Here is a 16,211-nt window from a genome sequence, read left to right on the forward strand (position 1 = left end):
TAAGAGCTGTAGTAGATTCTGCATACTTGGGGAAGAGATGTTAGGAAAATCACTGGCTTGTGGATTTATTGGGCTGGAGTGAACTAGAGAGCATCAATAAGTAGCTCCTACACAGTGCAGAGCATCACTTTTCTCACACACAGAAGTTATAGCGCAAAAAATGGCTTCTTCTTCCTAAATAGAAAATAAGCCATGATCTTTATATAAAAGAGATTCATCCACACATATAAATTGCCACTCAAGTCTGTGTGCACCTCTACTTGTAAAGCTTTGCATGCAGTGTCAACACGAGTGTGTGACCACGCATATAAATGTTACGGGGACCATAATGACTGTGGATTTTTTTAACAGATACTGATGCTATTAAAGTGCCAATGTAGTTATGATTTAAAGGCTAACTCACTAAATGCTATTTTAAACATAACCCCAGAGCAAATCTCAGAAAAACTATAACTCTTTATGTTGAAAACATTTATCATTTGTGGTGCCCTGTGCCACTAACTGCTAGGCATGTGTATAAATATTAGAATGTTAGCTCTTATGTGTAGCCATTCCTCCTCCTCAGTAGATTTTAACTATCAGTGTCTGAACATGGACAGTTCTAGTCCTGCATAAGAGGCATTCAATCAGCATTATGGAGGGATGGACATAGACTTATATAGGCTTATTCAAAACACCAGGCAAACCCAAGTGATCATATGCAAGGCACAGTAAGCCCTAGCACCCAACCAGATATGATTTTACTACAGTCATATCAGTGAGGGATGAACTTGCATAGGCTGCTATGGGTTACCACAGCTGAAGGATTATTAAGCCCAAAACAAAAAATGTAATATATTGCAGTCTACCAGTCCTTAGGTGTGGTGGCCACAACTTTTTTCAGGTTAGTATAACCATACAGGGTTTCATGAGAAGGGACTAAAGTAAGCAAAAAGTCCTCACTTTAATCCGTAATTAGCATAGTAAAGCCTTTCTAAAACATAAGGTATACACATGTCTCATTTGATCACATATCCCAAAAATAAGAGGATTATTCCTCATTTCAGGCCATGCAATAGATGTGTTTCACCCTATTGGCCAGATACAATCCAAAACTACTTCAGTGTTTAGTTCAAAGCCCTACTCCATAGAAGCCATGGCTTCCATACATTGCATGCAGTTTAGAATAAACAGCTATATTTGCACTTACCTCCAGCGGTTCAAGGCGTAAAGCATTTGTTTGCATGGTTGAGTGCACTGTCCTGAAATTAGGTATATTTTTGGGATATGTGATGTAAAAAGAAGTGCATACCCTCTGTTTTAAGAAGGCTTTACTGTGCTTTTATTTCAGGTTAATAACTTTTTCAGTAAAGTTCTGTTTCTGTTGATCTTACTAGAAATACAATATCACTTCCCGTGAGCTTAACAGAAAGCCTGAAAGCAAAAGGTTATCTTTCTTCCGTAAAATACTAATCCTCTCAGTCCCTTTGTAATGGAAAAAAAGGCAGACATGTTTGAAGTTCAGCCTGGGTACCATGGTTCCCTCCAAAGACTCAGTGGTGAAGCATACATAGCAACCCAGGGCCAAGGAGTCTATTATTTGCAGTAGTACCATGATAAACTAAAGAAAAAAAAGCCTAGAAAAAAAGAAAGCTAATGCAGGCACATCATCGAGGGACTGGGAAGCTCAAATTTTTGCTTTGGATTTAGATAACCTTTAATACAGAGCTTTTTTGCCTTATTGAATAAGCCTTCTAGACTGTAAGTTTGTATGATAGGAGGTTTGAATAAAAGCTACTTTTTTCCATACAAAGTAAAAAAATAATGTTAGGTAGTTGCATTTAGTAAATTAAACAACTTTTTTTAACGTAATTTGACCTGAGTTTTTGGTAATAATGCAACTTTTTTTTTTCTTTACACTTGCTGCCTAAAAAAAACCCAATACTTAATTGGCCGAAGCAAAGATATTCCATCAGCAAGATGGTAATTTACTCACAGCAGGAATATGATTTATTACATCTAACTGGAGATGGTGAAAATATATTTGTAGGTGCAGAGTGTAAGATTGCTGGCTCCACAGTTGCCATATATCTTGTAGCTACTGATGCAATATTTGTGTACACAAGCCAATGCCAAAATTCAGGCTAAATTTATAAGTGTACTGTAGTTCTAATATATCAGTCAACAAAGTTTACCCATTGACTAAAAGCGACTAAGAGCATGCTAACAGTGTATTGATGGAAATAACATATGGGCTAGTCCTTGCTCCCATCAACAATTTACAAACACTCCAACGTAAATGTAACATCAAACATTCTGTATTCATGACTTCAATTTCACAGGCAAAATGGATCCACGCAACAGAACTAGGACTACGGTGACACTACAATTTGGTAAGTAACACTGAATGGTCCTATGCAATGAGAATAATACAATTTCTGGAATGGCTCTACACATAAAAAGCCATATTGTAAAATAAGCTATTTATCAAAATCATGTGTTCTGGCAGACCGCAGTAATATTGAAAATTAAATGTGTATTTGTTTACCAGATTGCTATACTTGAGATAATAGATGTGATCCACCAGCCTACCAAAAAAAAAAAAGAACTTCTGTTAAATGTGATACAGGAGGATCATTGAAATAAAAGCAGAACACATTCTTACAGCTTCATTAGAAACTTGGTTAATTCAACATCGTAATTAAATACATTTCCATAAAAATAACAAAAGACAGTAGAGTATATATTAACTGAGAAACATGCCTTTGAACTGGGGCTACCATTTTTACCGATGAAATCTTTAATTTCAGATGTTCACAAAATAGCATAATTGCTGGCTAATAGAAAAAGTTGCAAGTATAGTCGATATATAGTTGTTGTTTTTTTATTTTACAAATAAAGAAAGCTAAGATTAAATAATAAGTGTATGTTTCTGTGGATTATATGGTAACATTGCTTCTGCAATATCTAAACTCAATATGTGGCAACATCTGAAACATGCAAGATGATTAGGTGACATGCATATGACATATACAACTGTTCAAATGTTGAAAATATTTAACAAAATGGAACTGTACAAATATCTACTTAGTTTTACCAAAAAAAAATGACCAATGATACAAAATGAAAATATTATGTAATCATAAAAGTACAGAAATATAGTTCTGCTAGTCATAAAACACTGAAGACTTGAGAGTGGTGATTTTAGAAAACTTTGTTAATATAGCTACCTTTGAGCACAAGTGTTAAAGGAACATAGTCGTTTTCACAAAATCATGTTTAAACACACTTACCCTCATTATTTAATAAAAAGGTCATTTTTAGACTTTATTGAAAAGACATACTACCTTTTCATTAAGACCCTGATCACATTGTCGCTCTGTAGTAACTGCAGTAACGATATGTGTGTCTGATACTGTGTTATTCATTGTAAATGACACTTCAACACACTTTCTCAACACACGTGCATTGCCATGTGCCTTGTTGCAGAAAATACCTTTCTGGCCTCATTTTAATAGGCTGTCTTAATGCAAGGCACGGTAATGCAGGGCATAACGCGTGTTGATGCACATGCACTAACGTAGCATGACAGTGTGAACCCAGAATAACTGGGAGATACATGTATTAGTACAATTACCGGTAAAGGGGAACTATAGCCTTTTTTTTTTTGCTAAAATAAGATATGTTTGTGAATGTGTGTACTTAATTTCATCAATAAGAGGTAATGTTTTAGAAAACTTCTTTATGTGTATAGTTTGAACACATAAGGAAGGGTATAGTGTATGTGGTATGTGTATAGTTACATATAAATATGAGGGAAGCCATTTTTGCTGTTTACATATGCAGTATCTGTTTCATAGCATGTAGTTTTGCATAAGAACTGTATTGTTCTCCTGTTTAAATGTGCATTTATGATTCCAATATGGCTGAAACCAAAGACTTGCTATAAGACTATTTTCACTTACCACACCATATTTTTTTTTAGAAGTGATGCAAATGATATTCACTAAGTTATAGAAGACCAGAGACAATATCACTTTGCCCATTTGTGTCAAGCCAACAAGCTATACTCACCAATCTATGCTCCCTCACAATTTTAGAAGTTCACCCTGGGTAAGTTCTGGTGAAACAGCTTACCCAAGTCAATGATGTCACTGCCCCCCACCCCAATGCTCAGTCAAGGTGATCAACCACTTTGGCTGGGGTACTCTTACATCGGGAGCTCACATTCTTCCCTATACTTAAAGCCCCACTCTGTTAGAACAATGGAGCAAGGGCTCCAGCAGAGCAGAAAACAGGTGATAGGAGCACGGATAAGTGAGTCAACCTTTCTGAGGGGGTATGAGCTATGAGGACTGAGTTGGCAAAATTACCTTCAGGTAAATACAATAAAAACTTAAATGATCCTACTTTTTTAATATGTATTATAAATTCCTTTTCAAATGATGTCTTTCTCACTGAGAATTTTTAAATCAGTTTTCAGTGTAGACGCAAATTCAGGAGCCAGCCAAAGAGTCTAGAACCAAGGAAACAGGTGCTTCCATTTACTATAGACTTCAAAATGTTAAGCATCTAGTACACATTTTTACTCAGGTTTACCATCTGGCTCTTGGGATTTATCTAGTGCTGAACTATGCAAGAACTATTAACTTGTAGTTATAGAAATTATATATCATTGCTCTGACTTCTCTTAACTGATGAAAGCTGAAATCTGGCCTAAAGGTAAGGGTTACTGTACATTAGTGCACTCTAGCATTAGCTCTTTGTGTGACTGTTCCTTTAACAAATGTGCAGGAAGCAAAGTTTTTTTTATGAATGATATCTTAAGAGCTTCTTTGATGAAAAGCTGCATTTTCTGGAACATTAGCTGCCCTTATTTGTCCCCACAACAGTCCATTTCACGCAAAGTGCCATTTTGTGATGATTATTTTACAGGTCAGTTGCCTTCCTCACTCGTTTGTATCTCCTAGTTTTCCTTTAGCACTTTGAAGAGTCAGCTGTAAAATCGGAAGTCACTACATAATTCAGAACCATATTCATGGCTTTTTATCCAGGTTTGACATTCCTTCAGAAATCAGTGTGTTGCTCTCCTCACAGCGGGAAGTATGGTCGGGGTACTTGCTGCAGCCCATCTTGAAGGTGGGCGCTGATTTGCAGGCCGTGCAGGGCGAGAGAATCCTCTTCCATCCGATGACTTTGTTAGTGATATCTGAGTAGGAACAAAAGAGTACAGAGCACAGCAAAAATAAGTAAATGTAAGAGAATAATCAAGCCACACCTGCAAGATATAACTTTATACAAAGTAAAAACAGATGATTACAATAATGCTTGTCTTTGTCAAACAAAAAAAGTAGACTGTTTCTCTTTTTTTGGTCAAAACATCTGCCGTTCCCAAGCCCTAGACTGGCTCACCTTCTCGGCTCAAGGGTGCTTACACCAAACCAGAGCTTGTTCCAGCCCCTAATGGAAAGTACATTAACTGAAAGAAAACGGGTGCACTCCATTGTATTCAGTGTGAGTAAAACTTTATTGTTCTGGAATAATGAAACACAAAGTCCTGCCAGGGACCTCCTCTGCTAATGCATTTCATCCAAATATGGACCCAGTCATAAAAATGCATCAAAGGAGGAGGTCCCAGGTGGGGCTTTGTGTTGCATTGGTCCAAACTAATAAAGTTTTACATGTGCTGGATACAATGGAGTTCAGCCTCCTTTCTTTCAGCATATCTCTTCAGTTAATGCTCATCAGTGTATGGTAGCGATGTGCCATCTTCATAGCATTTATTAGGTGCTTTTGATAAGTTACCTTTACTAAACATAAACCATGGCTTGGCTCTTTGCTTACATCTATCTTTGATGTAAAAAAGCTGTTTTTGGAGACAGTTGATTTGCTCCCAATGGGAAATCCATCTACTAAGGACTGTACCGTGGCCTGTTTCAGTGTCAGGAGGCTGCAGGCAGCATTGTAGCACTTCCTTTTAGAAAAGATTAAGCCCCGGTTCACACTATAGCGTGTGCAGGGTTCGCATGTAATGTCGGAGCGCACTGCTCCTTCATTACATGCGATCGGCTGTGCGGTGCGAGTTTAGCCATACACTTTGTATGGCTAAATTCGCACCGCAGCCGCAGCAAACACGCACAGGGACCCTTTTTGGAAGCCGCATCAGGATCGGATCACAGCGGTTCACACATGTGCGATCCGATCCTGTGCGAACTGCACGATCGCACTGCGATATGCGATCAAACTGGGGGTGTCGTTAAGATTACATTGACACCCCCAGCGTATCGCATATGGCAGTGTGAACTGCCGGGGGTGCGTGTGCGATGCGGGAACAGGCTGCGGATTCGCAGCCTTCCCGCACTCGCATAAGTGTGAACCGGACCTAACACATGATATTGGAATTTTTTAGGGGTTGAGGTGGCTAGGACAAGTACAAATTGATATTTAAACAAAATCAATTTGGCATCTTATGCTGAAATCACAAACCAGCTATACACAGAACAGAGCCAAATGTTGCCCTATACCCAGATACTGCAGATAATTATTCACAATGGTTACAAACAGAAAGAATTTAGGATTAATTTATAATATTAATACAGAAACTATTCAAAACATTAGAGATTTAATACTTTAATCAACAAACGTATATTTGTACAAGCATTTTTCTCTGTGGTATTTAGTCCTACTTATATCTTGGAACTGAGATAATGTTTAAGCTTCTTGTCTTATCGCTTGTCATTAAATATCAGCTACTTTCAATCTCTTGCAAACCTCAATGCAAAATATATACAAGATATTCTTTATCTTTTCCCTCAGTTTATGTTTATATGGCCCCTGGAATTTGCCAGATAGTAATATTATGACTATGCATTGCTGTCTTAACAGTGTGCAAGGCAAAGGTATTGTTTATTCACTAAGCAAAGGTGCTCACCAATAGCAATATTTTATTCAATAAAACAAAAGAGCAAATATTAAACAGTTCTGCATATGATCATAGAACAAAATGTAATCATAGAAGCTCTAGTTCTTTAAGCTCAGACAATTGTATGGGTTTTTTTTGTTTAGGATATAGCAAAGAATGTATTTTATGGTGACATAGACAGCAATAAAATTCCAAAATATCGCATCCTGTTCTGTCATTTGTCAAATGAACAGGAAGTGGGGACATTTTTACCTCACTTCTGCTTTGATTGACATCAGTTACAGAGGAAGGATTCAAACATTGGCCAAGGTTGTACCCTTTCCAAAAAAAAAAATGTTTTGGCTAAAGTTGAGCTTCTAGGCTGTTTTTTCTTAAATCCCCAGCTATTCTGAATGGACAGCGTTCCTAGAGTATACATTTTTCTTGGTTAGTTTTCATGATTCAGGATCGTATGTAATCATTCATTACCAGTATTGTTACAAAGAGTATGGAAAGAAAAATGGACCGTTGAGATCCGCCTGTCAGTTTTTCAGGTGGATCTGAATGGATGCCCCATGCATTCCTATGGGGCAGCGGATGTCAGCAGAGACATGTCCGCTGACATTCGATCCGATCCTGTCCGTCAAATCCAGACGGATGGAAACCGTATTTTCCATCCGTCTGGCGGTCCATTGTCATCCGATTCCCCCATAGAGGAGAGCGGGGATCTGACACCTCCATCTCCACTCTGTGTGTCATCCACCTGCTCAGGGGGGGATCGGCGGATCGATTCCCCGCTGAGCAGAAAACAGAACGGACAGGATCGGACATGTGTGAAAGGGGCCTTTTTCTTTCTAAAAAAAACCAGATCAGACGAAAAACGGATGTAAACTGACAAATGGTCCATTTTTCCATCTGTTTTTGCATTGTGGATGTAAAAAGAAGAACTGATGAGCAACTGACAAAAGAAGATGAAAACTTCATCCACTTTTTCTTTAAAAAGACATGATTGAACTGATGAAATGAACAGACTGCATGTGTGAAGGGGCCCTAAAAGCCTTTGAACACTTACCTTAGTAACACAGAGGAGGCCTCACCTCCATCTATGTAAAAAATAAAATCACCTAAATTTTTTTATTATTACTTTTTTAACAATGTTTTAAATAAAATATTGGAATTTTAACAGATGTGTCATCCCTGGTACCAGCAAAGTTCTTTCTAGTTTTTCTTCTTTTGGTAAAAGATCAGTTATAACTAATGATAGATGAATCTGCCTGGTTTTGGGCTCATATAAAACTATTTTCAAAAAAGGGCATGGAGAACTGAGTGCTGCAATCACTACAATAGGAGACAAAGCAAAGCAATTGTTTTTTAAATACCCTACAGTGGAAAGAGAGTAATGTGCCTTAGTGCCCATTCACACTACCGCGACTTGTCAGGCGACTGGTCAGCCTGACAAGTCACGGTCCATGCAGTGCTACGGGAACCGTTCTAATAGGAGCGAATCAAGTCGCTCCGACTTAGAAAATAGTTCCTGTACTACTTCGGGGCGACATCGGAGCGACTTGCTTGCATTGACATTCATTATATGAAGTCCGTGCAAGTCGCGCCGAAGTCGTGGTGCACACGACTTCACAGGTCGCCCCCGAAGTCGTGACGCGGTAGTGTGAACCCGCACTTAGAGGGAAACATTGAAAAAAAAACAATCCTTTACATTACGTGAATGGAAGATGTCTTTAAGCTGTGTATAATGTTACACAATAGTGTGATCTAGATGGACACCTTCAGCGACTAGTGGCTTCAGTGGCTAGACAGTATGTTAGCAGCTTGTTTAAAGCCAATTTAACCCTTTTTCACCCCCCCTCCCATCCCTTTAAGAGGTTTCAGATACTAGGAGGCAGGGCAGGGATTTATGATCACGTGACCGCCATGATTGGCTGTCACACAAATCACATGATTGGAAAGCTCCAGATCGCAAGAAGCAACTGGGAGCTTTCCGTTAGTTGCTGGTAACTGTGCCGGGAGTGCGCTCTCAGCACAGCTGTGTCGGCTAATTGGTACACAAATATGCAGCCGCTCAGAGCCTAGGCCCACCCGCCGAGATGCCGCATATTTGCGTCATGTCAGCATCTAGGGGTTAAAGGTGCAGAGAAGTGGCAGGTTTTATCTTGAAATAGAAATTATCATCTGAGAGACAACAGCTACAGTCAGGTCCATAAATATTGGGACATCGACACAATTCTAATCTTTTCGGCTCTATACACCACCACAATGAATTTGAAATGAAACAAACAAGATGTGATTTAACTGCAGACTTTCAGCTTTAATTTGAGTGTATTTAAATTCAAATCAGGTGAAAGGTGAAGGAATTACAACAGTTTGTATATTTTAGCCTCCCACTTTTAAGGGACCAAAAGTAATGGGACAATTAGCTGTTCCATGGCCAGGTGTGTGTTATTCCCTCATTATCCCATTTACAAGGAGCAGATAAAAGGTCCAGAGTTAATTTCGAGTGTGCTATTTGCATTTGGAATCTGTTGCTGTCAACTTTCAATATAAGATCCAAAGAGCTGTCACTATCAGTGAAGCAAGCCATCATTAGGCTGAAAAAACAAAACAAACCCATCAGAGAGATAGCAAAAACATTAGTTTGGCCAAATCAACTGCTTGGAACATCCTTAAAAAGAAAGAACGTACCGGTAAGCTCAGCAACACCAAAAGACCTGGAAGACCATGGAAAACAACTGTGGTGGATGGCCGAAGAATTCTTTCCCTGGTGAAGAAAACACCCTTCACAACAGTTGGCCAGATCAGGAACACTCTCCAGGAGGTAGGTGTATGTGTGTCAAAGTTAACAATCAAGAGAATACTTCACCAGAGTGAATACAGAAGGTTCACCACAAGATGTAAACCATTGGTGAGCCTCAAAAACAGGACGGCCAGCTTAGAGTTTGCCAAACAACATCTAAAAAAAGCCTTCACAGTTCTGGAACAACATCCTATGGACAGATGAGACCAAGATCAACTTGTACCAGATTGATAGGAAGAGAAGAGTATGGAGAAGGAAAGGAACTGCCCATGATCCAAAGCATACCACCTCATCAGTGAAGCATGGTGGTGGTAGTGTCATGGCGTGGGCATGTATAGCTGCCAATGGAACTGGTTCTCTTGTATTTATTAATGACGTGACTGCTGACAAAAGCAGCAGGATGAATTCTGAAGTGTTTTGGCCAATATTATCTGCTCATATTCAGCCAAATGCTTCAGAACTCATTGGACGGCACTTCACAGTGCAGATGGACAATGACCCGAAGCATACTGCGAAAGCAACCAAAGAGTTTTTTAAGGGAAAGAAGTGGAATGTTATGCAATGGCCAAGTCAATCACCTGGCCTGAATCCGATTGAGCATGCATTTCACTTGCTGAAGACAAAACTGAAGGGAAAATGCCCCGAGAGCAAGCAGAAACTGAAAATAGTTGCAGTAGAGGCCTGGCAGAGCATCACCAGGGATGAAACCCAGCGCCTGGTGATGTCTATGCATTCCAGACTTCAGGCTGTAATTGACTGCAAAGGATTTGCAACCAAGTATTAAAAAGTGAAAGTTTGATTTTTGATTGTTAATCTGTCCCATTACTTTTGATCCCTTAAAAATTGGGAGGCACATATACAAACTGTTGTAATTCCTACACCGTTCACCGGATTTGGATGTAAATACCCTCAAATTAAAGCTGAAAGTCTGCAGTTAAAGAACATCATATTTGTTTAATTTTAAATCTATTGTGGTGGTGTATAGAGCCAAAAAGATTAGAATTGTGTCAATGTCCCAATATTTATGGAGTGTACATACACTGTACAGTGGCTGGAAAGTATGTTAGCAATACAAAATATAACAGGACAAAGGTAGAGTTTTGCTTGAAAAAGAAATTAAAGTATATTAATTGAGAGACAAAACAGGGAACAGAAGACTTGAAGAGGCTGCAAACTGCATTTCACAAGATTTACCCTGCAGCATATATTAGACATTTTGCAGCTGAGGCCCAGCTGCAGAAACACTGTGTGGCACCACACAATGTTTCTGGTCCCAATGACACTTAAACGTTTAGTCTATAGCATCAGCAGCAGGATTTTTGTGGTCAGTGGTAATACATAACTGGTTAGTTTTAAGTGAACTGGTCCACACTATCTGGGGGCATGTTTACCTCCCTTGACAAAACCTCCTGCTCTACTGATGGTTATATTAGATAGCACACTGGCTGCTGGATAAGCCAGAAGCTCTAGCATCAGAGATGCTACATCAGCCCTGAACCCAAAGTATTCAGCAATCATGTTGCTCAGGCACTGCCTGCAATTTTTGGGTCCTGCCACTCTGCTTTAAAAAAAAAACTCTGAAAAGTGGTACTGTTCCTTATTTCAGAGTGTAGAGGACTGGAGGCATGTTGGTCATCAGAGGAGATCCTAGCACCATCAGGAAATGAAGCAATGAGCTTCTTATGCAGAACTCTCTCAAAGTGCTTCATCTTGGGCTCCCACTGGGATGGTAGTAGCAGGTCAATCATTTAATCCTTCTATTTGGAAGCTATACAATAGCAGTCTCTCTCTTTGATGACCTGAATCCTGTGGTCCAAATCAGGTATTTAAGCATAAAAGACCCCACTCACTATTATTTGCCGGCAGCAGAGAACCCAAAGTCCTTGGCATGTTTGAAGATAAAACTGTACTCTACAATCTCCACACCCACGAATAACACCCAAGTTTTGTGAGGGGTGAAAGGTCCTACTTGAAGCCTTCCCCATTGCCTCCTCCATCTCACCATTAGCACTCCAAGCCTCTTCCTCCTTCTCACATTCCTTTTCAACCTCCTGCTGCCTCTGCCTCATGGGATTGGAGGCAGTAGACAAAGCACAAATTTTGAGGACTGATAGACCGGGCACTGGAAAAACAGAAGCAAGAGGAAGATAACCTTCCTGCTGTCTAACCAAGGTGAATTCCATGGTAAATTAACACAATATAGCACCACAGAGCAACTAAATCTCCCTAAATATACTGTCAGCTCTCCCTAAACTTTTCCAACACACACTGACAAATGGCTGCTGGAAATCCACCCTTAAGGCCTCATGCACACAGGGACTAGCACATTATGGAAAACAGCTACTCTGGGACCCAATTGTTCTTTTGTTGCGGTGTTTTAGATACACTTTTTTGCATGTGTATCAAGCTTCAAGAGTTTGTTTCCTGGGCAGGGCAATGAGAAGAGCACAGTTCTATAGGAGGAGAGGAATTCTTCAGATGTGAAAATAAACGAAGAAATGTCCAAAAATATGCATTTGGTGTGTTTACAGGTGTTACTACCGAAGTTTTTGGGAGAACACCTGAATACGCTCAGAAAATGCTCATGTACTTTTTTGATTGTGGAATGTATAGCGTAGGGCAACTCTGCGCACAAGTGTGAACAAGGACAATTTAAAAGAATGGGGTTCTGCGTAGTCAGGCACAGGGAAACAAGTAAAAATGCTCAAGTGTGAATGGGTGCTTACTTCCACTATAAATATAGTAGAGGATTCTATGGTAGGCCTTGGAATAGGCCATCCCCTGTAGTGCATTTGCACATCCTTCCCAGCAAGGAGTATTATCTCCAAGGGTTAGAAAGGCTGGATTCATCTCTTTTTCATGGATAGTGTAGGACCCACTGATAATGGGGTACTTTGACGCAGTAGTGGGCTTGAGCACGATATGGCCATATGGTGGGACCAAACCCCCATTTTTATTTATGGATTGTCTTCAGATTTGGTAGTTATTTATTTTGCATTTGCGCGCTATTCTTTTTTAATATACATGTTTTTTGGTTCATAGCTGCAGCAGCTTTAGAAATACATGGGTATGCTCCCCCAAATTTTTTGCCTGTTTATTATGTATTCGGTCTGACCAGACTATCGAGGTTGAGCGACCCTCCCCACCCCCCCACATACACCTGTACTCAATCAGTGTCCACCATCAAGTGGATATAGGAGGAGTCCCCTGTAGTGCATTTGCACATCCTTCCCAGCAAGGAGTATTATCTCCAAGGGTTAGAAAGGCTGGATTCATCTCTTTTTCATGGATAGTGTAGGACCCACTGATAATGGGGTACTTTGACGCAGTAGTGGGCTTGAGCACGATATGGCCATATGGTGGGACCAAACCCCCATTTTTATTTATGGATTGTCTTCAGATTTGGTAGTTATTTCTTTTGCATTTGCGCGCTATTCTTTTTTAATATACAGGCCTTGGAATACAGCATGCTTCATGCAAATAAAATGTAGTAAAAGTGATTCTTTTGGGATACCTTACAATTATGAAACAAACATTTGAGAACTGAATTCAAATGCTTACTTTAAACCAGGGTAAACCTATGTGATGATTTTAACTGTAAAACATTTAGGTTTAGAATTGCTTTCCATTAAAAATAGCTCTGGTATGCATCCGTGTGGGATGGAAAATAATTTGTTCTGACATAAAACCTTGTACCCTGAGAATCTAGGACATTATGTCACATGCATAACACAACAATAAACAGGCATGAGAGTTATATTTTTACCTCCGGTAGCTGGAGGCTCACTGTATCCTGTCGTGGCTGCCAGTGGATGTCATTCTGTAAAACATTTGCTGTTTGTTCGAGATGAAGCATTTCTAAGCATTGGCTCAAAGTTTCAGAATTATTATCAGTCAACAGAAAGTTTGACTTTGTCAGTTTGCTCTGTGACTGCTTAGAACTACAAAAGGAAGCAGCAGTTTTGGTCTCGTAGCTTTTTAAAAGCTTTTCAACAACCCCATAGTTAGATCTAGAATCAGCTGATCGAGGCCGCCCTGACAAGTTGATTCTTTTCCAGTTGTGTTCTTGTAGGACATTTTGGTAGCTACTTATATTTTGAGGACCAGCTGTCTGGCTTGGAGTGTTGGTTTTCACAGCTTTAACAGGCTTACAAAGGCTGTTGTTCAAACAAACCTGTTCACCGGTGTCAGGTACTTTAACTGGTTGGATAATGGCTTTCTCAGTGGTTGGAAATTCACACTTCGGTAAACTGGATGGCTTTTTTTCCACAGGCAGTTCCTCATCTAATGACTCATCTGAAACTGAATTTCCCTTGCCCGTCTTAAATACAATCCTATTAAATTCATCAATCTTGGCTGCTAGTTTTCCATTCTTTATTGTGTTAACATAGTTATATCCAGAGCCTGCTGTGGAATGTTCTAGCATCATCATATCAGGGTATAAATCAATTGAATGGCAATGCCCATTTCTTGACACCGAGGCATTTTGTTTGTTCATTTCTGGAGTTAAGCTGCTGAAATCTGTTAAGTTGTTAAACAAAGTCTCTGTCAGGCTCACTTCTTCAAGTCCTCCAATGTCACACAACCACTGAACATGACATATCCCATCATTATATCTGTCCAGGCTAAAGTCTGAAATCTGATTCATATTAATGGATGATTTCTTATTGATATCAGGAAATATGGAGCTTGATAAATCCAGTGAGAAATTCCAGGATGATAAATTACAACTTTGATCTTCTAAGGGATGAACACCTATCTTAGAATTGTGAGTCAAGCTGGATGGCTTAGCTTGTATTGATGTTTTGCTGCTTGAATTGTCCTTTTGCTTCATTCTAGAATATTTTGAAAAATGAGCAGGATTCCGGTCTGTTTTCATGTTCAGTTTTTTCTTGGAATCCCCACCATCTGGATCTGCCACAGTCCTGGACAAAAGAAAATACATAAATACCATTAACATATTATATCATTATTAACAAACTCTTACAAAATCATAATTTCAGTTCTATAAATAGTGAAAAAAAAAAATCCAGTCTAAAAATAAAATAAGTAATAGTACTGTATGTTAATACAATAGATAAATAGGCTGCAGTTAGTAAAATAACATAAACACCTTATTGCAAGTAAAAACAGGGGCAAGTTTTGCACCTCGTTCTGCAGTAATAACAGACCTCATCCTGTTGTCTTTGTTACAGATAGTCTCTTACATAAATATATTTTTTTTTTGGATACGGTTTGCGGCCATGAGCAGACTGTAGAATACTGGGATGTATAAAAAAGGGGATTCACTCCAGAAAAAAAGAGATTTTTCTCCCACTCTACAAGACTCTGGTCCGGCCACATCTGGAGTATGCTGTCCAGTTCTGGGCACCGGTCCTCAGGAAGGATGTGCTGGAACTGGAGAGAGTCCAGAGAAGGGCAACAAAAATAATTAGGGGAATGGAGGACATCTGCTATGAGGAAAGACTACAAGCACTGAACTTATTCTCTCTGGAGAAGAGACGATTGAGAGGGGATATGATATCAATGTACAAATATTGTACTGGAAACCCTAGCATATGGAAAAACCTATTCAGAGAAAGGGAATACAATAAGACACGTGGCCACTCACTAAAACTAGAGGAAAGGCGGTTTAACTTTAAAATATGCAGGGGGTTCTTCACTGTAAGAGCGGTAAGGATGTGGAATTCTCTTCCGCAAACCGTTGTATCAGCAGGGAGCATTGATAGTTTCAAAAAACTATTAGATTGGCACCTTAAAGACCACAACATAAGGGGGTATACAATGTATGGTTAACAGCAAACACACACATCACAGGTTGAACTGGATGGACTGATGTAACTATGTACAACACTTTTTTGTCATGTATAAATGTTATTGTCCTTAGTCTAGTGGCATTTTGACATGATTTTTTTCTGGTGCGGGTGGTACTTTTCAGGCAAAGATAAAGTCTAAGGATGTCCATATACATGAATACATATTCATAATAGTATTAAATTCGTAATAATATTAAAGTCTGGCTATGCTGTTTTTTTTTAAAAATCACATCAAAGTTTTTTCTTGGCCTTATAGTACATTTATGATAAGCCTATGACCATGAAGCTGGTCAGTACACATGTGGCACCAACCAACAGGAAAGACCAAAAATCACTATCAGGATTATTTTGATGAAAAGACCACTACATCATTTGGTGGGATTCTTCCTTACTGTTTATGCTGTAAGTAGACTCTGCATATGTATGCCATGTCAGTGTGTTTGTGCACTGAACCTTATTAATCTACCTTACAACCTATATAGTATTCAACTCAATAGGTTTACAATTTATACAAGTTGTTGGAGCTATATGATACCATAAGAAATAAAAATAAAAACACCCGCGTCTAGGTAACCACAAAAACTATTGGTACTGGTATTAAAAGCAGCCGCTGTCCCACCCAAACAGACAAGCCAATAGAAGTAAATATTCAGACTGCGCTTGCTTAATCTTAAATGATGAGTTGTACTTCAAATACTATAGTGTA

General features: G+C 39.2%; 1 protein-coding gene across 1 annotated transcript in view; it reads right to left on the bottom strand.

Moving 5' to 3' along the window:
• Positions 1–4,683: 4,683 nt before the first annotated feature.
• Positions 4,684–16,211, bottom strand: part of MTCL3 (MTCL family member 3) — a gene marked incomplete at its 5' end in the record, with an annotated part of 145,732 nt that continues 134,204 nt past the window's right edge. The window contains 2 exons of the mRNA XM_082250911.1: positions 4,684–5,188; positions 13,456–14,614. Coding sequence (XP_082107037.1) covers positions 5,054–5,188; positions 13,456–14,614 — 1,294 coding nt within the window. The 3' untranslated portion in view covers positions 4,684–5,053. The remainder of the gene's footprint in view (positions 5,189–13,455; positions 14,615–16,211) is intronic.

The sequence above is a fragment of the Pelophylax lessonae genome (genome assembly GCF_965119305.1).
Source record: "Pelophylax lessonae genome assembly, chromosome: 3".
Taxonomy (NCBI): domain Eukaryota; kingdom Metazoa; phylum Chordata; class Amphibia; order Anura; family Ranidae; genus Pelophylax; species Pelophylax lessonae.